This window comes from Centroberyx affinis, unplaced genomic scaffold, assembly GCF_046629955.1.
Source record: "Centroberyx affinis isolate AG114_WGS23_722 - 3 ecotype Tasmania unplaced genomic scaffold, CSIRO-AGI_Caff_v1 ptg000038l_1, whole genome shotgun sequence".
NCBI lineage: Eukaryota > Metazoa > Chordata > Actinopteri > Beryciformes > Berycidae > Centroberyx > Centroberyx affinis.
The window spans coordinates 163,669-186,732 of NW_027278751.1; the positions used below are offsets into that span (position 1 = coordinate 163,669).

Below are 23,064 nucleotides of genomic sequence, written 5' to 3' on the forward strand. Positions count from 1 at the left end.
ATTCTCAAGTTGTGTTGAAAATGTTGCATCTCAAAGTCAAATCAGATTATCAAACAACGCATGTTTGACAGATTGATGGTTCAAAATTTGTGTACATGCCCATAATTGACACACTATTTTTTTCATATTTCATTTACATATTGGGGTTTTATTTATTAGATTTAGATAAGAAAAACCTGTTGTACAACACCAGTGAGTACAAGGCCACTGCTCATGTTTACAGTAACTCTTATCACACTAAATCAGATCCGTCAACAACAAAACACTGACTTAACCTTGAGCACTGCCGAGCCAAACTCAAAGCTATTAAAGTCTTTGAAGTTTAACAAAAAAAATAAATCTTACCCACGATACTTAATACAAGTCAATAATTGTGTTTGGTCAGATTAATTGCCTTCACCACCACCAGTCTTCCTTCTCTTTTACATAACTGTACACCCTGGAGTGTATATCTCTGTTAATCCAACTGTTGTGTAAGCATTGTGCATGATTTACTTGGAGCAAGGTAAGAAGTGGCGACACAGTTAAAACAAGGTCTCTCCATATGCCATACATAACTGACTAATTGACAGTTGCGTAGAGTATAGAGGACTGCTTCCATAGTCAGTTTAATATACAGCATGTACATTCAGGATGCAACAAATAAAATAAAAAAAACAACACTTGTCCCTTGCTTTTTCCTGACAACTGCTAGTAGCGCTTCCTTCAACAGAATAGTGTTTCAACAGTTTGCTGAGATAGGCTGCAGGGAGGATGATGTTATCCCCACAGTGGAAAGAGAGGATAATGAGGAAGAGGAGGGGGGGGCTAGGGTGAAGTTGCCCCTAGTCTGTTTGGAAACACCGCTGCTAATGACTAGTGTTAGTATTTGTAAAGAGAAACGGATCACTAGTCAATGGTAAGGGGCAATTTCACCCCAGCAATTTCGGGGGAGGGAGGTAGCGGGGAGAGTTCGGGGTCAGAGCGGTTCGGCTCAGCTGAGGGTCCGGATGGTTTCCAGCAGCTCCGGTTTGAGGAGAGCCGGGCTTTTTCCGCCAGCAGCTGCAATGTCCGCCTGCACAGCCGCATCCCAGGAAAACGTGAGCAGAGCCGCAGGGACCTGACGAAGGGAAACAGGTACACTTTGTTATTCAGTACCTGATTATCATACTAAAGGAAACTGTTGGGAATTTGCCCCACTGTTTCAACAAGATATTTCAACGAGATGTGCGTGCAGTAGGTACACAAATACAGTATTTCTCACATGCACAGATACATTTGTAGTAGGGCTGGACAATAATTCAATATTTTTCATTGTTTCAGCGGAATCGTTTCGTGACGATATGGTGATTTTGGGATATCCTGACACAATTCTGCTGTCTAAATTGACGATAACAAGCAAGTTTTATTTAAAGAATTTGATAAAATGAGGTATGAAACATTTTAAGGGATATTATTTGAACATTTTTGTTTTGTTTGACATCACACCTAACATTACAATTCGGTTCAATGGGATTTGATCATTTTATGTGATTTTGCATATGTGAGCCATATTATTATTGATGTATATCAACATCGAAAAAAAAATCCTTATGATTATGGTGATATTGATTATCGCCCAGCCCTAATTTGTAGAGTTACAGTGTTACAAGGTGCTTTACAGACAATAAAGCAATACATAAAAGCCAATAGCATAAACAATAAAAGAACAAAGTTAGAAAGGGAAAAAAAAGTCATATACAGCACAAAAAAGTTCAAACTGTGTATAAAAATGTTTCAAGAAGTCGTTTAAAAGATGATACCTTTTAATAGGGACCCTGCGTTGTGTTGACAGTTTCATTAGTGGATTCTGGTTTCAACTCACCAAGTTACATTCTGCGAGGGCGACATCTTCGGCCTCTTGTAGTTTTTGACCTCCAGGAGCAATGAGCTCGAAGGGCTGCCAGCCGTCCACCAGGGAGTCCCGAACAAACCCGAACAGCACAGGAACCCGGTCCCACGCATAAAAGGTTCCTGGGGTCACAGATAATTTTCATTTCCATTAACAATTTCATCAAAACAATGACAAAACTGCTTCTTGTTCTACTCAATATAGGCCTATTAAAGGAAATAAACAAAAAAAGACAGTTTGTACTTTGTTTATGTTGACTGGTTTTAGAAAACATGCAGATCCTGACCTTGCAGCAGGTTCCCATCAGGCAGTCTGATTCTCAGCAGAGTGTAGTTGTATTTCCTCCTCTCCCTCTGCTCCTCCTTCTCCCTCATGGCCTTGGTGCGCAGCATGGCGCTCTTCTCCACCAACTCGCTCCTGACAAACACACACACAAGACAAGCTGCTCATTCCTGTGCTGGGTCACTAAAAATGTTTGCATTCCCTGTGAGGTTTGACAAACACTACCAGTTTGTTAAGATTAAGTCCCACTTAAGAAGCTGTCCCACACAAATTAAAATCCATATTACAGCGTTGTTTTTAAGACTAGCACTCGCATTAAGAAAATTTGTCTATGACAGCAACTTTGTGCTGAACTAATTAACAGATTCTACAAGAAATCTTATCTTATCTTATATTTTCCTTCCATTCTATCTCTTCCCTATTACACCTTTCACACCAGACTATTAACTGGGGAAGAATGCAGTTCAAAAGTCAGTGTGAAAGATTGAGACTGGGTTAAATGTTATATAAATGACACCCAATACAAGGGTGGTGTTTACAAGAGTTTTGTGTCATGTCGTCTGCTGTATTGGATACAGAATGCAAACATGTCTGCTTTGATGATGCTGTAAAGTGACAGCCTATAGAGAAGGCACGGTTGTGTTTATGTGTGTGTGTGTGTGTGAAAGAGATATAGAAATGTCGTTATTATAATTTAGGGTGGAACATGGAAAGCCAAAGAGTCTGTACTTCTGCTGCTGCTCCCGCTTGAGCTCCTCCGCCGTCAGGTTGTAGAACTCGGGCGGCAGCTCAAAGCGTGTGGCGTCAGGAGAGGGTCTGAAGACCTGAGGCTGCCGGTCCAGCTGAGCTCTGACCGGCTCTCCCCTCTGGAGACGATCCCTCCTCTCCTTCATCAGCTCCAGGGCGTCGGCGTTCTGCTCCGGCAGCACCAGGAACTCCTCTTCCTCCTCTGATCTCCAGTAAAGACGGGCGAGAGTGAGACGAGGGAGCGACTGACTGATTGTGTGTTTGACAAAATTATTGTGTTTGCCATTTTTTTTTAACAGTCTGTTAACAGTGATATATTAAAGCTGCAATAAGTGATTTTTTCTGACCACTAGAGGGCGACAGAAACTGCAAAACATTTGTAAACAGCAAAGCCACTCGCCCACTGCGCTTTAGACATGTCTGAAGAAGAGCACAGGCCTACGCTCAAACGTCTCATGTGGTGGTAATAAACACCATGTGAGCCATTTCTAGTGTGTGGACTCTACATTGTAATAACTGGATATTGTTTTATACCATCATGTCCCAATGAAATCTCCACATAGCACATATTAGGTTCAGGATTGGTTATAAGGTCTGATATCGCTTACTGCAGGTTTAAGAAAAGACTAACACAGATGACTCATGAAGTGTGCAGAGAACAACACTTTATCAATAAAGGATTTGTGTGTTTAAAGCATCAGGGTGAATTTACCTTGTCCCTCTACAGGGAACATGTTGCTCTGAAAGCCCAGGGCCTCCAGGAACTCTCTAGTGCCCTCGACACTTCGCACTTTCTCCTGGAGAAGGACACAAAGGAGGGAATGATAATAAAAATGTTAAAGTCTTTTTTTTATTTCCTCATGGTATTTCTTCTGAAAAGGTGCCATAAAATCTGTGATAAGCGTTCACAGTCCATGATTTAATATGACAGGGAAAGGGTCGAAGGCTACGAACGGACAGAGAACTTTGTGCTTCATATTTAGTAGAGCTCAAGCAATATATCAATGCACCAGCCTAGACTGTGGTGCAATAATTTATGATTATTTAATGTACACAAGATCCATAAGAAGAAAGACGGATTCTAAACAAAATCCCCAAAATAAATGTGTATCAAAATATGCATCTTCGAGTTGAGAATTTGGTTCATACAGGGTTTAAATGATGAAGCATGTTGAATAAAAATTATGCCACAAAAGTAAATCTCAATCAGCACATAAATACTGTATGGTTGGCCACTAATACTGAGAGACTCCAGTTTCAGACATACCTGAAACACCTTGTTGCTCAGTTTAATCTTCCTGTATTTCTCCTCTGTGGGATTCTTACATATATTTTCGACGTACCTGTTGGCAATACAATGAAGAAACATTAAATAATGGTATTTGTTTGTAAAATTTAAAATTAATGAAAATATTCAAGTCTATGAAGATAGATTAAAGACGAAATCAAGATTTCTAAGTCAGGAGGAACAGATGAAAGAAACGGATGAAACGTATACAATTTTTATATGGGTCCGTCATTTCTGTTCTTTATCCAATTGAAACGCAAAACGAAGGCGGGGCGTTTGTGAAAAAAGTGGATAATCTGTAAGGGGGCTGCCTTCGCCATCTCTGACAGGCCAGTGAACAGTACACTTCAGTCCGAAAAAACTTCAAATGGTTTCAACTTTTGACATAAAATACGGACAACGCTGTGTAAAAAAGACGAACATCCCTCCGTTCTCTCCGTCAGCGCATCAGCCCCATAGAAAATACAATATATCATTAGTATTATCATCATCTAGTGTCTTACTTGCTTATGATGTCCACAGCAGCTTTCACTTTCTCTCTGTCCTTGTTAAAGGTGTGGACCATCATAACTGAGGCCTCGACTGCATCCTCCTCAAACCGCTGACAGTAACAAGGACACACGTTTCATCAAAGCTACTCTAGAGCTTCCATCAATCCAATTCAGATCAGGTCACAAAAGGCTTACAGTGAATTGATGAGCTGCTAAGATTTGCAAAAAAATTCTAGTTTGAGCTAAAATTATAACGTGACAATATCTTTATTATCAAACCTACCATGAAAATGGCCTCTTTAATGTGTACCTCCCTCTCACTCTTAGTTAAAGTGGCTCCAGTTAGTGGACAGGTGAAATACACACCTGACACTGAGAGACAGGCAGGATCCTTCACTGGCACTCTGGATCCCTGGAAAGTTATTCAACAAAGTAATTTAACAACATTATTAGCCTACATACACTCTTTGCTCAATCGGTCAAACCTAGTTTCGCCATCATGTCATTAGCTAGCATGTACAATAAATTATATTTCAAGAGTGGGTGATACAATGATAGGTTTCATCACCCCATACGTACCTCGGCTGTGGCAGCCTTTTCCTTTCCGGCCAGTGCAGCAGCCTCTGCCTCCAGCTCTCTTTTCACTACAAGCCAATATGGAAAATCAGACAATTACATGTCTTTTCCAGTAAGCCATTTCTTTAACACACCAACACAGTCATTACTGCTGCATCAATTATTAAAGAGATGAGGCGCAATTGTGCACCTTTTACCAAGCACTTACCTTGGTGCTTAGACAATGCATATTATCTATGAACACATTCTGATGCCATGATCCCCTTACTAGCCTATATACTTGGAGAATGCACAACAGCGTTATACACTTTCCATGCATTTCAAGTTATGGGAGATAAACAGCAAAGGGACAACAGCACAGAGAACCATGGCAGGTCTCATAGCAAATCTCTACTCTCTTCATGTATGTAGCAAGGTAGCAAACTAAAATTTGACTTGGTTGTACAACATGTGTTGATAAGCATTTACAACTTCAACACTATCAGGACTATGCCTCCTTCACCACAAAACCAAAAGCCCTCATATTGAAGTGGGGCATGTACTCTCAAATAAACAATTAAATATCAATGTGAAGATAGGGATGCATTTCAACTCAGTAAGTTTGTGTACAGGGGTTTATAGGTACCACACAAAACGAGCCACATTACAGACACTGCTGTGGCTGGAGAGTATATCTAACCCTGGTTCCTGATGGCGTCCTGGGACGTGTGGACCTTTGGCCGCGGCTTCTGTTCAATCCTGGCCAGGGCTGCGGCTCCTGCCCTCTGGGCCCCTTCAGTGGGAGCATAGCGAGGCTTGGCACTGACACTGCTCTGCAGCACACGAGGGTCTGGTCTACAATGTTGTGTACAGAAGACAGAAGGGGGATTGAGGAGACAGGCTGCGGCTTTATATTAGCCCAACAACCAAAGCACAAAAGTGTTGTCTGTCAAGCAGCTAGTTTAGTTAGCTCAGCTATTTCGTACGCAAACGGTACGGTTAGCTAGGACACTGTCAACTAACGTATATGGGCTGGCAAACCTCTGTTCTAGTGGGTGGGTGATTAACGGTACAATCACTTTAACGTTACTTTAGAGTCTTAACGTTATCTTCTTTAGGGATTATGCTGGAATCACAGGGCGCCTCCCGTTATGCGAGCTAACCTAAGTATTATATAACCTGCTGCTAACGGTAGCAAACAGCTAACTTAACCGCTAGCTACTGAACTAACTCTACATAACAGTACTGCCCTAGTTAGCTTCCCGACATGCTAACAACCAACTACTAAACATTACTAGCTAGCTAGCTTAAATTAGCAAACGTTAGAAAGCTAAGTAGCGCTAGAGCAATTTAAGAAAGTTTGTTATTTGCCTGGTCTCTTCTGTAAGTTTCTTCCCGGGCCCTGCGGATTTGAATTTCATGTCTTTTTTAATGTCATCAAAAAACTTCTTCATTTCTTTTAACTGTCACAGAAAATACCGCCCGCGAAAACGCAAATGGGTGAAAAGCAGCTAGCTAGCGTTAGCAACAAGGAGGAGGACCAAAACAAAAATAATTCAGCTGACAGCAGACTAAACCTGCTTCCGCCTAAGTGTCAAGTCGCCCCCTTGTGGTTGGGTTCAAAACTGAGTACGTAAACACCGAAATAGTGACTCCAGGGTCCCTAATGACTGATTAAATTTTTAGATTCACTCACATATTAATTCACTCATTCACTCACTCACGCACCTTGTTCATTATGAGATTCATGCACTGGTTGGATCAAAGTTTAGTGTCTGTATTCTGTGATTAAGGATGTCCCCACCTTTATTTTCTCTGTTAGCCTTTTTGGCAAGTCTCCTCCAGGAACTGCTCACCTGTGGCCTATAGCTCGGAAAATGCAGGGAAAACTTACTCCTGTCATTTTGTGTGAACAACATAACCCTTCTTGTAAGATACTGTAAAACCTGAACAGATTTGTCGCATTATTTAAGATAAAATTAGTATGTTAACATATTTGCATCATGACTCACAATAATCATGGAAGACAGGTTTGGATACAATTCATTTGTAAATATTCAAGCATGCCTGTTTTATGTTTCATCAGAACATTGTACCTGATCCATTCCATATCAGTTCCACATAATCCATATCATGTTAGATTTGTGCAGGCTATTATATTATAGCAGTTTGTTTTCATCATGAATATTATTGAATCTGTAATTTAGGCTACTGAAATTACTGAAACTGCTTGTTTTCCCTGAGCAGCACATAAATTCTTTCTCTTTTTGAACACCCACACAGTGCTTACAACACTCTCACCCACTTTCCCTGTGAGTTCAGTTCATGTAGTTGCCTTTTATGCATTTTGTTGGTATTATAGTCTATTGTTATCATCCGTCTTGGGGTTTGTTGTCATGTAGTTTCAGTTATCCAGTTTCGTTGTGTCTTTGTCATCTTTCCCCGTGAGGTGAGATGTTTTTAAAAGCCTCATGAGATTTCTCTGTCTCACCTATTTTCTTTTTCTCTCGTATTTCTGTTTATAATTTAGTTGTGCCAACAAATAATCCATCTAAACTAAACTAGTAAGTTAGCTAGATCAATGAGTGTAAAAACAATTGATAAAGAATAGCCACCGATCATGGAAGCTGTAATATTGGTAACACTGCTTATGCTGCCTTCAAGTGCTGACAGAAATATCGTAATTATGACGAACGCACATGAACTATATAATTCATGTGCAAAGCAAATACTAGCAGACATACCTACAAAGACAAACGTTTGTCTGCTAGTATTTGCACTTTTGCACATTTTGGTGAGCAAAGCATGGCTCAATAAATGCACACTGAAAATACTTTTTCGGCCTCCTTCTTAGTCTTGATTTTAAGTAGTATGCAGATTCCTTGCCTTTTCTTATGAAGTCTCTACTAAGACAACCTCCTGCCAATTACATTAAGGGTAATGAGAACTCGAGAACTTGGGGAAGGACTTTATTTTTCAGTTTAATTTTCTAAATCAAAATCGAAAATAGCACTCAACTGAAAATTGAATAGAATTTCAAAATTTCAATTGAATAAAAATCAAATTTTAATACAAAAAATACAAAATTTACGAGCAGCACCTGAAGGCAGCATTCCAGCTATCCGGAGCGCTCTCAGTGGTGACGTCAGTGTCCCCTCCTTGTATGTGCGTGTGAGACTGGCCGTCCTCTCGCGCTGCTACTGCCACGTCAAACGTGACGAACCAGGAGGTGTAGTTTGGGGAGGAGGAGGCTCCGTGTCCAGCACTAGAAACTCCACATAGCGACTGGCATTAATGCTCATAAAGCCAAGGAAGGCGGTAGTGAAAGGTGAGCTTTTACTATTTCACTCATATTACCTTTATTTCTTGTTTTTCTTTTAGGCAACTACGGCATAAAATGTATTTATTCCATCGTTAGCCCTGTAAATAAATGCTTGTATTGGCATTAGTGGTTGCCGCTTGTCACTCGTGTGCTGCTTCTGCTGGAGATAGCAACTATAGCTGCATTGCTTGACAAATACTTTACACAATATTAACGTCTACCGCGAATAGTTGAGTTTAGTAACACCAGTCTGTCTCATCCCATCCTGCTAATGCTGCCGTGCTACAAGTGAAGAGAGAGGGGCACCCATAAGGTGTTTTAGGATGATGATTCAGGGTGACAGCAGATACTCTATTGAGCTGTCAAGACGTCCATCAGCCGGATAGTAACATCAAGTCAGAAACTTAATAACAACATTTAAACCACGAATCAGAGTTAAATCATGTTTATATTTGACAGCCATCAAATTTCATGTAAATCTATGAGGAGGCGACTGATGGGCGTAGGTTACAGCATCCCATTCAGATGCTGTGAGATCACCTCATGTAATGTAATGAATTTCTTGTCCAGCAAGCCACTGTTTCTGGGTGTGGGCTCAAACAAAGAGAGCAATAAGCCCTCCCGTAATTACTTTCAGTGAAGGTTTACTTTACAATTCCAGCCCTGAATGTGAATGCTGGTAATTACCCAACAATGCTGTTTCTTCATGTTGTCAAGCTCTTAACTGTTGTCTATCAATCACTCATCACAGTTGTTCATCTGTCTCTTTGCGGTTGTGTGATTTCATTCTGACAGAGTAAACTGACCATGGAGCCAAGCAGCAGACTTGTCCAGAGGCTGGCTGAAGCCGGCCAGTCTCACCTCCTGCAGTTCTGGGGCGAGCTGAGCCCCGAGGAGCAGGCCAGCCTGACCCTCGACCTGGAGCCCATGGACTTTCAGGAGATAAACGGATTCTTCAAGAGCGCCATGGAGACGTCCAGCAACAGCAAGCACGAGAAGATGGACGCCCGCATGGAGCCGGTGCCCAGAGAGGTGCTGGGCAGCGTCACGAGGGACAGGGACAGCCTCAAAGACTGGGAGGAAGCAGGTGATTGAATCCTAAAATTTACATCTTTTTTTACTGGGATACTACATGCTATAAGGAAGCAAAAAGGGAGAGACATTTCTGGTATTATTGGGTTTTATTGGGTTCATTGTAATGTTATAAAGCAGGAGAGAATGTGTGGACAGTTGTTAAACGACACTCACCTAGTTACTGCAAAGGCAATTTCCTCCAGAGAGACCGAAACCAAGCCACGCAATTATGTCTGTGTGTTGACCGACTTCAAATGTGCAACTGATAGCCTGCAGCTGAGGGGAGAGAAAGGATTGACCGGGATCAGATGGGGACAAATGGAAGCCCTAGAGGGGGTTAAAACATTACATGGCAACCCAGATGTTGTAACACTGAAATGGGAAAGTGGGCTTCCAGATTATTGTATTGTTGATATTTTTGGACGGTCAATTTCAAGAAATAGGCGCATTCAACCTTATGTAATGGTTTATTGTAGTAGTTTATTGAGAAAGTATACAGCCTACCTAAATTATAGGTTGTTGAGAGCAGCCTATTAGCCTGCTGTGTGTTGTATGAATTCAAACCATTCCCAGTTCCAGCCTCCTGCATAGATGTGTCATATGAAAGAGTCAACTTGCCTTATTCATTATGCTTTGCGCAATCCCTCCCGCAGCGGGGGCTCTGACCGTTTAGCGGGTCTGTTTAAGAAGTTTCAGCCCGAGGGAAGACGACCACATCTGGTTTTGGTTTTGGGCCTGACGTAAATAGAGGTGCTGCTTGACCCTCACTGATGAGGTCACTCTGCTCTGTCGGGACTTACGCACAGGCTGTGTGTGTGCAGGGCGTGTGAGGGTGCAGTAGGGTGGGTGGGTGGGTGAGGGGGGGGGGGGGGGTTAGTCAAAGTCTGTCAGACCCACCCAGTCCACTGGTATTCTGTCTTTTGGCACTTTGATATAGACAGAGCATTGTACTTTAGGTCACGTAGCAGCAGTTTATGTAAGATAAACCATAATAAGGTAATCAAAGTTGGTTTACGGCTATTAGATTTCATCTCAGTGAGTCAGTGTGCTAATTTATTATGCCACATTGCCAAAGTCCTGTAGGTCTAGTCATAAAAGGTTTGGTGAGGTCTAAGTTTGTTGTTGTTTATCTTAGGCGTCTTTCCAAAGGCAATAAGAACGCACTCTGGACATCATAAGAGATTAGATATTATGCTACTAAATCTGCATCTTGTATCAGCGTAAGAATATGTATGCCTAGATGTGTTTCACTATCTAAAATACACTTTTTTACAACACATATTCTAAAGCAATCTAATCTGAACCCTGCTGTTTGTGATAAACTCTCATGCTCTGTGCCCCCGTAGGTCTGCAGTGCATCTCTCAGAGTAAAGTGGCCGTCCTGCTGCTGGCCGGGGGCCAGGGGACCAGGCTGGGGGTCTCTTACCCCAAAGGCATGTACGACGTGGGGCTGCCCTCCCACAAAACGCTCTTTCAGACCCAGGCTGAACGCATCCTGAAGCTGCAACAGCTGGCTGAGCAGAAGCACAAGATCAAGTGCTGTATTCCCTGGTAAGGCTTCTTGGCTAAAGGTAAAATTACACTATAGAGGGAAATTTAGGAAGTATTCACTAATGCCTTTTTGGCTTGTGCGCCTATCAGCTGAATCTGAAAGGTAGACAGGCGCCACATCTTGGCTGAATTTTTGATGAGGAGTATAACCACTATGTCCCAGTTTTGTCTGTGAGATGATTAACTGGTTCAAATCACTGCCAGCATGAGAGAAACCTCAATCAACGAAGTTGTTTTCCAGGAAGAGGGATTAAAGTTCCCTGTGGATTAGATCTAAGGGTGCTTAGAACATTTTAAAGATGGAGATGCCAGGAAGGCAGTGGAGTGCATTAACTACTCAGGACAGGGTTGTTTGGGCTTACGGTTACTGGAGATGATGTAAAAAACAAAAAAAATGATGATATCTAATTATATGAGGAAATTGTTATGTTTTTATTGTCTGTCATATACTTTTACTTTATATCTCTCGGGCTTTGTTGATGTCAATTATGTTGTTTGTGGAGTTCTTGTAAATAGGTATTGAAGAATAAGTTCTCTAGCATGTGAAGAGTTTATTGAAGGGTTTTCCTGAGTTTGCATGGTCTTTTTCACCAGCTCCCTTCTTCACATTCATACATTTACACACTTCAGTCAAATGATAAAGAATTACAGAATTGCAGGCGAACAAACGACACATGAATCAACAACAGATTGCTCCTGTGTTCCCTTCAGGTACATCATGACCAGTGGCAGGACTATGGACTCCACCAAGGAGTTCTTCTCACGGTATAACTATTTCGGCTTGAGCAAGAACAACGTCATCTTCTTCCAGCAAGGCATGCTGCCAGCCATGGACTACAACGGCAAGATCATCCTGGAGAGCAAAGGAAAGCTCTCCATGGCGCCTGGTAAGCTCGTGGGTTTTTGGCTCCGTTGACAATGCAGTTTGGTGTGAATATCCGACTTTACCGTACTTGCCAAATGGAGTTCTTGTATTTCAAGTGTGTGTGTGTGTGTTTGTGTGTCAGATGGCAATGGGGGCCTTTACAGAGCGCTGGGGAACCAGGGCATCATGGATGACATGGAGCGGAGGGGGATCGGGTTCATCCATGTCTACTGTGTAGACAACATCCTGGTCAAAGTGGCCGACCCGGCCTTTGTTGGTTTCTGTGTGCAGAAGGGAGCGGATTGTGGAGCGAAGGTGAGTCAATCTCACAGCTCTTCTCTCTTACTTCTCTCTCTCTCTCTCTCTCTCTCTCTCTCTCTCTCTCTCTCTCTCTCTCTCGCTCTATCTCTTTCTTTCTCTCTCTCTCTCTTTCTCTCTCTCTCTCTATTCCTCCCTTTTTTGCTGCTTCAGGGTTTCTGTAGGACCTTAAAAAGTCTTAAGGTTTGTCTTAAGTTGAATTATTAACATATCTTAAATTAGCTTAGTTTGAGACCTTAGATATATTAGACACAGTCAAATGTAGCCTTTAAGCCTTAAATATACTTTCACAGATCTTAAAATTGTTTTTGTATTGTGCTGCTTTTCTCATGAGAAACCAGTCATCCTGGTCAGAACGCCTGTATTATGATATGTTCACTAATATATAATAATACATTTTTTTGTGACAAAATTGGTTTAAAATTGTATTCTACCTGGCATTAAAAATGTCCTGTGCTTTCTCCCCAATCACATGCCAGATTTTATGAAAATCAAACTTAAACGTTGAAGCAGCAGCAGGTTCAGCAGTAGGTCTCCTGTTCCTGCTGTTCCAATTATTTGATGATGACGATCCCTCAGTTGTGTGCAGCTGTAACGCTGATATGAGCCCAGAGTTTTATTTCATCACACCAGGAAGATGATATTATTGCAAGGATGCGTGTATGCAAAGATGATAGCTTATCAAACGGGGTCAAGAGATTTTCATCCCGGTCATATTACAATATTTAAGTGTATTTAAGTGTATTTGAGCTTTATATGCAAGTGAACAAACTACACTGTGAATCGAGCCATGAAGGCTGAATGATCCGGTCTGGTCAGGCTAGTCCTTTAAATTCCAGGACGTCCTGTTGTGTGTCAGATATTGTTTTTGATATTTTGGGTGTGTGTGAATATTGTGTTTGAATGAATAGGTGTGGTCAGTGTGCTGTCAACACACTGGAATTGATTATAGACAACTGCACTTACTGTAACGCACCACTGGGTGGGGATGTCGGCCGTTTTGTTTCCTACTGGAACGTTCCGTTCCATGATGGGCGTATTGACTGCAGTTTTGTGCATAAAATTCAATAAAGCTTTCTAGGAAATGTGAAGATTTTCCCCTTTAGGCAGGCAATGTATTCAGTCACTCGCCTTGAAATAACTTTGTATTGACCTAGTTCATTGATGGACAAGAGACAAAGGCTTGGCGACTTTCGATGCAGAATCTGGGTTTGGTTTGTCACTTAAAATCTCTGCCCAGAGTCTCTCCTCAGCCAGGGAATGTTGGCCCACTTTGCCTCCTGGTGTCAGATAACATGAGTCTGATGTATAGATTCCCCCTTTTTCCTAAACAATTGCTTTGGACAGAGTGTACTTTTACTTCAAGGAGGAGAAAAAAACGTTAAGCAGGGTACAGTGGTTGAATAGGAAACTTAACTGGTTTCTCTGAGCAAATAAATTGCCTTTATGGCACATCTTAAACTCCTGCGGCAGGGCAAGGCAGTTATTTATTTAACAGTTAAACTGGGTTTTTCTTCTTTTCTCAAACCTTCCATTTTTATATGGATACTTTGTAATATGCATCAGCACAGCAAAGAGGAGACACCATTCTGAGCTGTACAAACAGGAACACACACACACACACACACACACGCTCAAAATTGTGGGGATCCACTTCACAAAAAACAGGTCTGTCAGCTGGGAGTGAGTTTAGGAAACTGGATCTGCATGTGTAGCTTAAATCCTGCCGAGTCAGTTTTTGTCAGTTTTGTCCTTTATTGTTACAGTGCTTATTAATTCTTACCAGAAAATGTCTGTGTTCATTCAGCCTCTCTCACGTGTTTATTTATTTATTTAATAGACAAGGACTATGCATAACAAAGCATTGCACCAGCTGATAAGCTGATGCAAGCTAATTTCCATGCGGTCCCTGGGCCACAGGCCACAAAAACAGAAAGAAGAGACCAAAAAAAGAAAGCATTAGAAATGTATCAATACATTCATTTTTTCTACAATATAAAAGCAATACTTAAAAGAAGTACTTCTGTGTGTATTGTTCTCAAAAAAAATACACATTGTTTTAAAAATGTGCCAGGGATATCTAATGGTCACATGATTGTTTTCGCGTAAGCAAAAAATTTGCTGGGAAGCTTGCCAAGGTACTGCACTGTCTGATATTGATCAATAACGTATCCCACATGTGCCACGCTTTAACTGAGAAGGCCATTTGGCCAAATGTGGTTGCCTTGTATTGAATGGAATAGTATTATGTCTAAGGTGGCTAAAAAGAGGCTTTAGCTTTCCTTAATTCACTCACAACTTTCTCGCAGATCCTTGAATATCCTCCTGCTGGTTCTCTTAGGGCAAAATCTCTTTTCTTCATAAGGCTCCATAACTCTTCATCTAGGCAGGGTAGACGGTTTCTTTTATGGTACTTAACTTTTTTGTGAATTTCCCTTAATTCCATTAAGGGCATCCATAAAGAAATCACATAAATTATGAATTATTCTGATCATCAGAGGCTAGGACGTAAGTCCAGTGTATATGGTTTGATTCCTCCTCAAATTCAACCATAACGTTATGGAGTATTCTGAAAAAAAAGTTTTTTCTGTGATAAGTCTAAGATAAATAATATAAGTCTAAGTCTGCATTTTTGAATAAAGTTTGAATCTGGTTGGTCATTGATGGCAGTCATCGATGGGTGGAGATAAAGTTGAAGACACTGTTTGAAGATTGTGCCAGGGGCATGAACCTGAAGCGACGAGCCGACTCACACTGACCTTGTCTAAGCTTGCCAGTTCTTTGCAATACCACACAGAAACAAATTTTAGCATGCTGAGTATATTATATTTTCCAACTGCTATAGAATCAAAGTTAAATTGAATATTTAACTGTGTGGAACTGAAGATCATCCAGAAGCCACTCCTGCTTGACATTATGAGTGGTGCGGTGGAGCAGGGACGGTCGGATCAGAGGAGAGCAGAGACCCACCCTCCCATCATAAATTACTGAGCTCTGCTACAGTTCATGTGGCTTCACCCCCCCCCCCTCCTCTTTCACCAACCCCCTCATCAGGACTACACTCTATCATTAGGAACCAACAGATGGGGAGAGGGTTTTTTTTTCATTCAGTGCAGACTTAACTTGCTGGATATACAAAGTGGAATACACTCTCTTGTGCAAATCCCATCCGTTCATAGCAGTTTTTGAATCTTACCTTAGGATAACTAGTATGATCTGGTGCAAAGTAACTCTATTGATAGATTAGTTTTCTTTTCAAGCACGCTAAGTAAACCTGCAGTGACCTTTTGCAGTAATAGAAAACAGCTTGTCCTGACTAGTAATAGAAAGAGACTTTATTAAACGTTCCTTAATCATGGATCTGGAATTCTCATGTACTTTCAGTATTTTATTTTATCTTGTCTTGTGTTCCTCTCCGCTGGATGGACACAGAAGCTACTGCTGCTATTTCTCTGTTTTCAAGATGGCAAATCCTATTTTACTAGATTTATTATGACTTTCTGAACGTTAGCCAAGGTCTTTTGAGAAGTTTGACAGTGATTGTAAATGTTGCTTTTCATACACATTGGTACTAAAGGTTCCCAAAGTTTTTTTGGTCATCGCCACCATCAAAATGAGCAGTCTCTGGTCTACAGGGTGCTGTCTTACTTCTTGAAATTACATTGTTCCAAAAAAAATGTTTTACAGGTGGTGGAGAAAACCAATCCGACAGAGGCGGTGGGTGTGGTGTGTAAGGTGGACGGCCGTTATCAGGTGGTGGAATACAGTGAGATCACCCTGACAACCGCTGAGAAGCGCAGCGCCGACGGCCGACTGATGTTCAACGCGGGAAACGTAGCCAATCACTTCTTCACCTCGTCCTTCCTCAAAGACATAGTACAGTAAGGCTGATAGGCACTGAACCTTTTTTCTGCTTTTACACACTTGCTCTTTTTCCTGGGAATTTGCTTATTTGTCTTTTTGTGTTTGTGGTTACCTGTAATGAGAAGACTAAGTAAACCATAAATGTGCAGCGAGCAACCAGTTTCCTCTCCTTCTTTCCTCTTTCTTTCTGTCTCCATCAGGAAGTACGAGCCTCAGCTGCAGCACCATGTGGCCCAGAAGAAGATCCCCTTTGTGGACACACAGGGACGGCTAATCAAGCCAGAGAAACCAAACGGGATTAAAATGGAAAAGTTTGTCTTTGACATCTTCCAGTTTGCCAAGTGAGTTGCAGTGGGGTTTTTTTTTCCATACAGGTTATTAGCGTGTGTGCTATTAGCAGACAGCATCTCACCTCCAATAAACTGAGAGGTGCTTGCTCAGGCATAAAAGTAAGACGAATGGAATGAGTATTTGTTGGCCCTATTTGAAAGGTGGCTGGATTGCATATGTTCTTTTGACAGGCCTCCCTCCCTGCAATCTGACCCATTCCCCCATCCGTCCATCCATCCTTCCATCCATTACGCAACCTCTTTTTCCGATCCCCATCCCCATCCACCAGCCCTGCCGTGGCTCCAAGGTCCAGGAGCCTCGGCCTGCCAAGCGCTCTGCGAGAGGATGCAGGTTTATGAGCTGTTCCCCCTCATTCCTCCTCCTCCAGAGCTGCATGACATCACCTCTGAGTCACGCTCTTACTAATAGAACTTTACATCTAATGAAAGGATTCCTGCACTGATTGACCGATGGAAAAACGCAGTAGACATGGCCAGCTTCCTTCTCGGTTTTGTTCTATGTATTCTGACAAATGCGTATTGCTATTGCTAAGGAACTGGATTACCGTCACGCCCGGACTGACTGTCTGGCAGTTATGGCAGAATCCAGATGGGCTGACTCACTTTTCAGCCACAGGACTAGGTGTTTTTGAAAAAATATATCTATGCTATTCTATTCTATTCTATTCTATGCCTGTTTGTGGGTGTGTTCAGTGAGCAAATAACGGGAAGAGGATGAGAGAGACGTTGTTTCAAATAGGCATCGCACATGTGGTTGTTGTTTCACCAACCTTAATGTAGATAATACATATTTTGCCTGGATCCAGTATGATGCATCATTTTTGACTAATTATTTTGTGAAGTAGGACTTGTGTAAGTAAGTATGTTTGGATGCCGACTTCTGTATAGCTCATTTATTTGTTTATTGTAGGCTGTTGTTTCATGAAAGCCTGTAAATGCCGATGTCTTCTCTATAGCTTGTTTATTAACTGATCATATTTTTCTGATAACCTGTAAGTGTGCCCTTTTGTTGGTGCCAGCTGTAGGCTTTCACTTGATGTGTATCTTGTCCTGGTTATACTGACCGTAGCTAATGCGTTCGATTCATATTATAGTTCTCGGCATGCACAAAGAACATAGCTTTCTTTAATTGTTGAGCAGACAAAACAATGCTTGATTTTATTTTAGATTCACAGCAGCAGCAGAAGTTTAATGATGAATGACAAATACAACATTGTTTTCTGTAAAAGCTTAATGGTGACCATATGTTACAAGTCAAATAGACAGTAGGGCTGCAACTAACGATTATTTTCATTGTCGATTAATCTGTCGATTATTTTCTCGATTAATCGATTAGTTGTTTGGTCTATAAAATGTCAGAAAATGGTGAAAAATGTCAATCAGTGTTCCCCAAAGCCCAAGATGACGTCCTCAAATGTCTTGTTTTGTCCACAACCCAAAGATATTCAGTTTACTGTCATAGAGGAGTAAAGAAACCAGAAAATATTCACATTTAAGAAGCTGGAATCAGAGAATTTTGACTTATTTTTCTTAAAAAATTACTCAAACCGATTAATTGATTATCAAAATAGTTGGCGATTAATTTAATAGTTGACAACTAATCAATTAATCGATTAATCGTTGCAGCTCTACTAGACAGACAAACAAACAACTGGGCCGCTCAAGGCAAAAAGTGCCATTTTCCTCATAATAGTGAAAGCAATGTTGTCATACCGATGTGCTCTCTACCAATGTCAGTTCTTTGTCAGCAAATTGCGTGTTTGTCTGTGTGTGTTGTGAGAGCTCATGTGTTTGTGTGTGTCTCCAACAGGACGTTTGTTGTGTATGAGGTGCTGCGGGAGGACGAGTTCTCTCCCCTGAAGAACGCAGACAGCCAAGACGGTAAGGACACGCCCAGCACCGCCAGACACGCCCTCATGTCCCTCCACCACCGCTGGGTCCTCAACGCAGGGGGACACTTCATCGACGAGAACGGCACGCGTGTGCCCGCCATACCCAGGTGAGTCACACAATGTTTCGCATGTCATATCACACACGAGGCACACGTCAAGTCACACACGCATCGGCATGAACACGCAAACATCATGTGTGCTGAGTGAAGTGGCTGTTTGTGTTCCCACTGGTTCCTCATAGCCATCCCCCTTTCCCAGCACTCTTCACACTTTGTCTGTGTACATACTGTATGTATTGGCTTTACTTGTTGTTTTTATGGACATTGAATTCTTTCAGCCTCACACTCTCACTCCCCCCTCTCTCATGCTTGGTCTTGCCCCTGTGTGTCCCGTGTAATGTTTCCAGAGACGGAGCAGCAGGCAGTGTCACAGATGATGGCAACATAAAGTAATTATCCCCCTGTGGTACTGAGTGCATGGTGATGGGGTTTTGGCTTTCTCTCACTCTCGCTCACTAGTGTCAACAGTATATCATTGCTTCCGATCCTTGCGTTCCACTTTCCTTCATTTTCACTGAACAGAGGAGAGAATCTGGGCGGGTGAATCCCGATCGCCCGGAATTTTTCTATTTCTTTACAGTCAGTGCCAATGAAGGAAATGAGGATGTGAAGTGAGGATCACAGTTTTAGACTACTGGGAGACACAGTCCTCTTTAGCAGTCCAGGTCAGATGACATACAGTCATGACCTGTTTCCCCCTCAGACGGTCGCCACTAATTCACAGAATGTATTGCATGCTGGGTAATGGGCACAAGGCACGCTTTTTTTGTTTGTTTTTTTTGCGAACATTGACGACTCTGCAATAGATGATGCACCTGTTGATCATTTTCTGTGTCCGATGTTGAAGGCGAGGTAGACCAATCATCTTTACAGATCTGTTGCTTGCCAGTTTACCTTTGACTCTATTTGTTTAAATTCAACTGAGTATCCACTGCTTGTTTAAGAATGACTTAAATGAGCATGCGATCCAATAACATTCATGGGTACCATGAATTTTATTCATGCTGTATTGCTCTGAAAGGGTGTAAGAAGTTGTAGTAACGCGTGTTCTCTTCCTCAATCACTTTTCCTTCATTCTCAAACTATTGACATGACATAGTTGTGTGCTGTGTGGGCAGAAGTGCTCAGCAGTATTTCTATTAAGCAACTATTGTGTGATTAATGCCTTTTGTCTGTAATCAGTATCTAGAAACAAACAAGTTGAGTGATGGCAATATGGTGGAAAGTTCTCCCAGTTAGTCAAAGGACTGGGCGGAGCTGCAACCACATTACCTCTCATTCATCTGTTTTCTTCTAGAGGAAGTCTCTCTGGGTCAGAGGTCTAATCACTGGTCATGTATGGGAATGATGAAGCCCTAATGCTTTGCCTTTGAACTCTAATCACAAGCCTCAGTAGAAGAACAGCTGGGTCAAGGATTTACAGCTGCTTCTTTCAACTGCTGTCCCCCTGTCTTTCCATGAGACAATCACTCATCCTGTTTTTTTTTGTTGTTTTTTTTTTCTGTTCCTCCCTAAACTCATCCCGTTCAACACAGCCTGAAGGATGGAACAGACCTGCCAATCAAATGTGAGATTTCCCCACTGGTGTCCTACGGAGGAGAGGTAAGGAGGCGGGGCTTGACTCGCTGAATGGAAACTCCAGATGCTTTTTCTGTTCCTGTTTTCTACTCTTGAACTGTTAGAAGCTATCGGGTGGAAACAATCAACTTGGATGCCCAGTAACAATGTCCTGATTATGTAATATCCTTTTTTCTTTTTTCTTTTTTCCAGGGTCTGGAAGAGTTGGTGAAGGGACGAGAGTTTCGCCCCACGCTGATGATCGACGAGACTGGAGTCCATGAGCTGGTGAAGAATGGAGTGTAGAAAGAGAGAGAGAAAGAGAGAGAGAGAGAGAGAGAGAGAGAGAGACAGCCCAAAGATCAACCTCACTTCGTCTCTCGAGTTTTTGTAGGGAGAAACTGTGATGTCATCGCTGTGCAATAATGCTGCGTCCATGTGTTCTTTTAAATAACTGATGAAAGGAGGCTCTCGTGTCCAAGATGAATGAATGGCTGAAGCTGAAGTGTATTGTTTACATTTTTAGCGCCAAGTTTGCTTGCTTTGTATGTCGACGTCATACTTAACTCTTATAGTTCATATTTGTTTTGAAGAGCACTTGAACACAGCATGAGATGAAGGACGAAATCCCTGTTGTGCCGACTGGATGAAGCGGTCTTCAGACGCATCTATTTATTTTGCTTATGAGACTTATTTTTATATGTACCGATAGATGCTGTATAGGTGGAAATGGCCACCTACTCATTTTACCTAGTGATTTTTATACATGGGGATAAAATAGCTACAACATAGAGCTGAGATCAGAAAGATGTTTCTTACTAACATGTAATGAAGGTACATGGTACGGGCTGTGGGGGGTATTTATAATATCGGCTTCTTTTCTGCTTGTAATCAGTGAAAATAAGATACTGTTCAGCTTTAAGAGACACCATGATTTCTTTTCTATCATCTTTATTAAAGAAATTTCCTACTTGGAAGAGCTACTGTTTGAGTCATCTGTGTGTGCATGACTATTTATTTGTTGTGATTGTGTGCATACACTTGTGCACAGAAACATTTGTTTTGTGAGAACGGGTATTAGTAATCTTTCCTGACAAATCGGCGTACAGTATGTGAATGTGTCAGTTTCCCTTGGACTTGGTGCCTGCGGAGTGTGTTTTTTGCATTAGAGCTCCTGGTGACTTGAATCAGAGTTTCCAGCACATGGTTTATGTTTAAGATGGGCCAGCATGCTACACTGCTGCAGCTATTCAGGAAATATGCTTTGTGGCTCCTCTCAGTCTTCTCCTGACTCACTTTCCTTTCTTACGCACTCTCCAACTCCATAACTGCATTATGATGTGGAAGACTGCAGTATAGTCAATTTCATGCAAAAACAAAAAGTCTTACACTGGTGTTTTTGTCAGTGTCCTCATCTTTTCACAGATGTTCATAACTGCAAGTATATGAAGTTACACTACATTGTTTCTACATGTTATATTCTGTATCTGAATGTGACTAAAGGCAGCTGAAGGGAATATTTCCATGCAGGTGGACAATTGTCCTCCGTTCAATTGCAATAAATTCCTTCAAGTAATCATCCGCACAAAACCCGGAGTGCATCGCCCCGGGCTGGAGGACAGTGTGGTTTCCTCATCAGGCAACACTATACTTTTCCACCTCAAGGACACAGGAATTTAAAGGCCAATTCAAACCTGTGATCATAATGTCACACGTTGAACCGAACCTTCACGGCTCTAAATGGCCCTTTGATTTCCTCTCAGTCTGAGTCACATGCTGCAGTCCACATCAGCAGTAACGCACTCGGTGTATGATGTCATTGGAGGATGACCTCTCTCTGACATTTGACTCATACTGTACATGCATCAGCTTTGACTGTTAAGACTGTTATGGCAAATTCTAGTGTTGGTGCCATTGAGTTGAATATAATGTTGCTTCTTCTACGTTTACAACAATCAAATATCAACGTTTGTGTATGAGCAAAGCCTATTTTATATTAAATTAATGTAGTTATTCATGTTTTAAACGTATAACACATATTTGATTTGATACCTTCTAAGACCAACAAACAATTTGTGTCTGACAAGTTTGCCATAATATGATACAAAAACGCCAGCCTGCAGGTTCACAGCGCAGCAGTACAAACATTACCTTGAATTAGAGTTGCTTCAGCCTCTAGCTGTCAAAAGAAAGGCTCTTTTCAAGAGGAAAAAGGCTTTCTGATTGGGCATTGGATTCTGCCTTAATTGAAACCTTATGTGTGGCATGTGGAACTCTGGGACTTTGGCACGCTCCCAAGAATCCACAGAATGCGAAGGGTTTTTTCTCCCTCTCTCTGCCTCTTTCTCTCCTCTCCTCTCCCTCTCTTTTTTCCTATTTGCAGGGGTGTCTTACATCAGCCCAGTGAGACCTGGTGAAGGCGACTGACGGACAGAGAGAGAGGGAGAGAGAGACGGGCTCGGATTCTACCGTCCAGCCGTCTTACAAAGAGACTCTCACTGGAATACTCTACAGCCACATCTGAACAAATGGTCTGAAAGGAGAAACATCTTAGAAGTAAGTTGCCTCTTTCCTTAGTTTGTCCACTTTAACACTTTGTCCTTTTCTGTCTGTTTATTCCACTGTAAAGTTTGGACTTCTCCTGGATCAGAGGGATGCTTCTGCTTTCTTGAAACTTTTGTCCATACTTTAAGGTTTTCTTTTGAGATTTTCAACATGTTCGCACAAGTTACACATTTTGAACTCCATGTACCTTTTGTGTGAAGTGGCTGCTGTTTGCATGGCAGGATTGAAATAGAGGACAGCAGAGTGCAATGCCCTGCCAGCTCCACTCTGCTCTGCTGCAAATCCAGCTGTTTCACACAGAAGCCATTACATAGTGTTTGACTTTGCTGTGGTTGACTTAAAATGTGATTAATGCACATTCTTCCCTTTAAACAGCTTTTCACTTTAAATAATGGTTGGAGTTTAAGAAATAAA

At 41.7% G+C, this 23,064-nt stretch overlaps 2 protein-coding genes across 4 annotated transcripts; one reads left to right on the forward strand and one right to left on the reverse strand.

Annotated features, from left to right (window-relative positions):
* Window positions 1-127: 127 nt before the first annotated feature.
* Window positions 128-6,782, reverse strand: ubxn6 (UBX domain protein 6). Of its 2 annotated transcripts, none has more exons than XM_071516807.1 (11): window positions 6,605-6,782; window positions 5,934-6,088; window positions 5,258-5,322; window positions 4,962-5,090; window positions 4,691-4,788; window positions 4,167-4,242; window positions 3,612-3,696; window positions 2,882-3,101; window positions 2,157-2,287; window positions 1,844-1,992; window positions 128-1,099 (listed from the first exon to the last, which is right to left on the reverse strand). In XM_071516807.1, the coding sequence occupies exons 1-11, from the start codon at window positions 6,685-6,687 to the stop codon at window positions 974-976; spliced, it is 1,317 nt and encodes a 438-aa protein (XP_071372908.1). In that variant the 5' UTR covers window positions 6,688-6,782; the 3' UTR covers window positions 128-973. The 2 variants fall into 2 exon arrangements, with proteins under 2 accessions (XP_071372908.1, XP_071372916.1); XM_071516815.1 differs by having other exon boundaries at window positions 4,962-5,080; window positions 5,254-5,322.
* Window positions 6,783-8,459: 1,677 nt separating this feature from the next.
* uap1 (UDP-N-acetylglucosamine pyrophosphorylase 1) lies at window positions 8,460-21,051 on the forward strand. Of its 2 annotated transcripts, XM_071516786.1 has the most exons (11): window positions 8,460-8,561; window positions 9,351-9,642; window positions 10,976-11,180; window positions 11,892-12,067; window positions 12,188-12,360; window positions 16,051-16,244; window positions 16,428-16,568; window positions 18,388-18,576; window positions 18,876-18,917; window positions 20,064-20,130; window positions 20,299-21,051. In XM_071516786.1, the coding sequence occupies exons 2-11, from the start codon at window positions 9,363-9,365 to the stop codon at window positions 20,389-20,391; spliced, it is 1,560 nt and encodes a 519-aa protein (XP_071372887.1). In that variant the 5' UTR covers window positions 8,460-8,561; window positions 9,351-9,362; the 3' UTR covers window positions 20,392-21,051. The 2 variants fall into 2 exon arrangements, with proteins under 2 accessions (XP_071372887.1, XP_071372895.1); XM_071516794.1 differs by lacking the exon at window positions 18,876-18,917.
* Window positions 21,052-23,064: the final 2,013 nt, after the last annotated feature.

What these genes read in the sequence shown, in the direction of transcription:
- ubxn6 (XM_071516807.1), bottom strand. Translation starts at nt 6,687, where the DNA reads ATGAAGAAGTTTTTTGATGACATTAAAAAAGACATGAAATTCAAATCC. An exon ending in GCTGTGGACATCATAAGCAA is followed by an intron (nt 4,243 to 4,690) that starts GTAAGACACTAG and finishes TATTGCCAACAG; the next exon opens with GTACGTCGAAAATATATGTA. An exon ending in TGAGCAACAAGGTGTTTCAG is followed by an intron (nt 3,697 to 4,166) that starts GTATGTCTGAAA and finishes GTCCTTCTCCAG; the next exon opens with GAGAAAGTGCGAAGTGTCGA.
- uap1 (XM_071516786.1), top strand. Translation starts at nt 9,363, where the DNA reads ATGGAGCCAAGCAGCAGACTTGTCCAGAGGCTGGCTGAAGCCGGCCAG. An exon ending in CAAAGACTGGGAGGAAGCAG is followed by an intron (nt 9,643 to 10,975) that starts GTGATTGAATCC and finishes GTGCCCCCGTAG; the next exon opens with GTCTGCAGTGCATCTCTCAG. An exon ending in CGTGTGCCCGCCATACCCAG is followed by an intron (nt 18,577 to 18,875) that starts GTGAGTCACACA and finishes TAATGTTTCCAG; the next exon opens with AGACGGAGCAGCAGGCAGTG.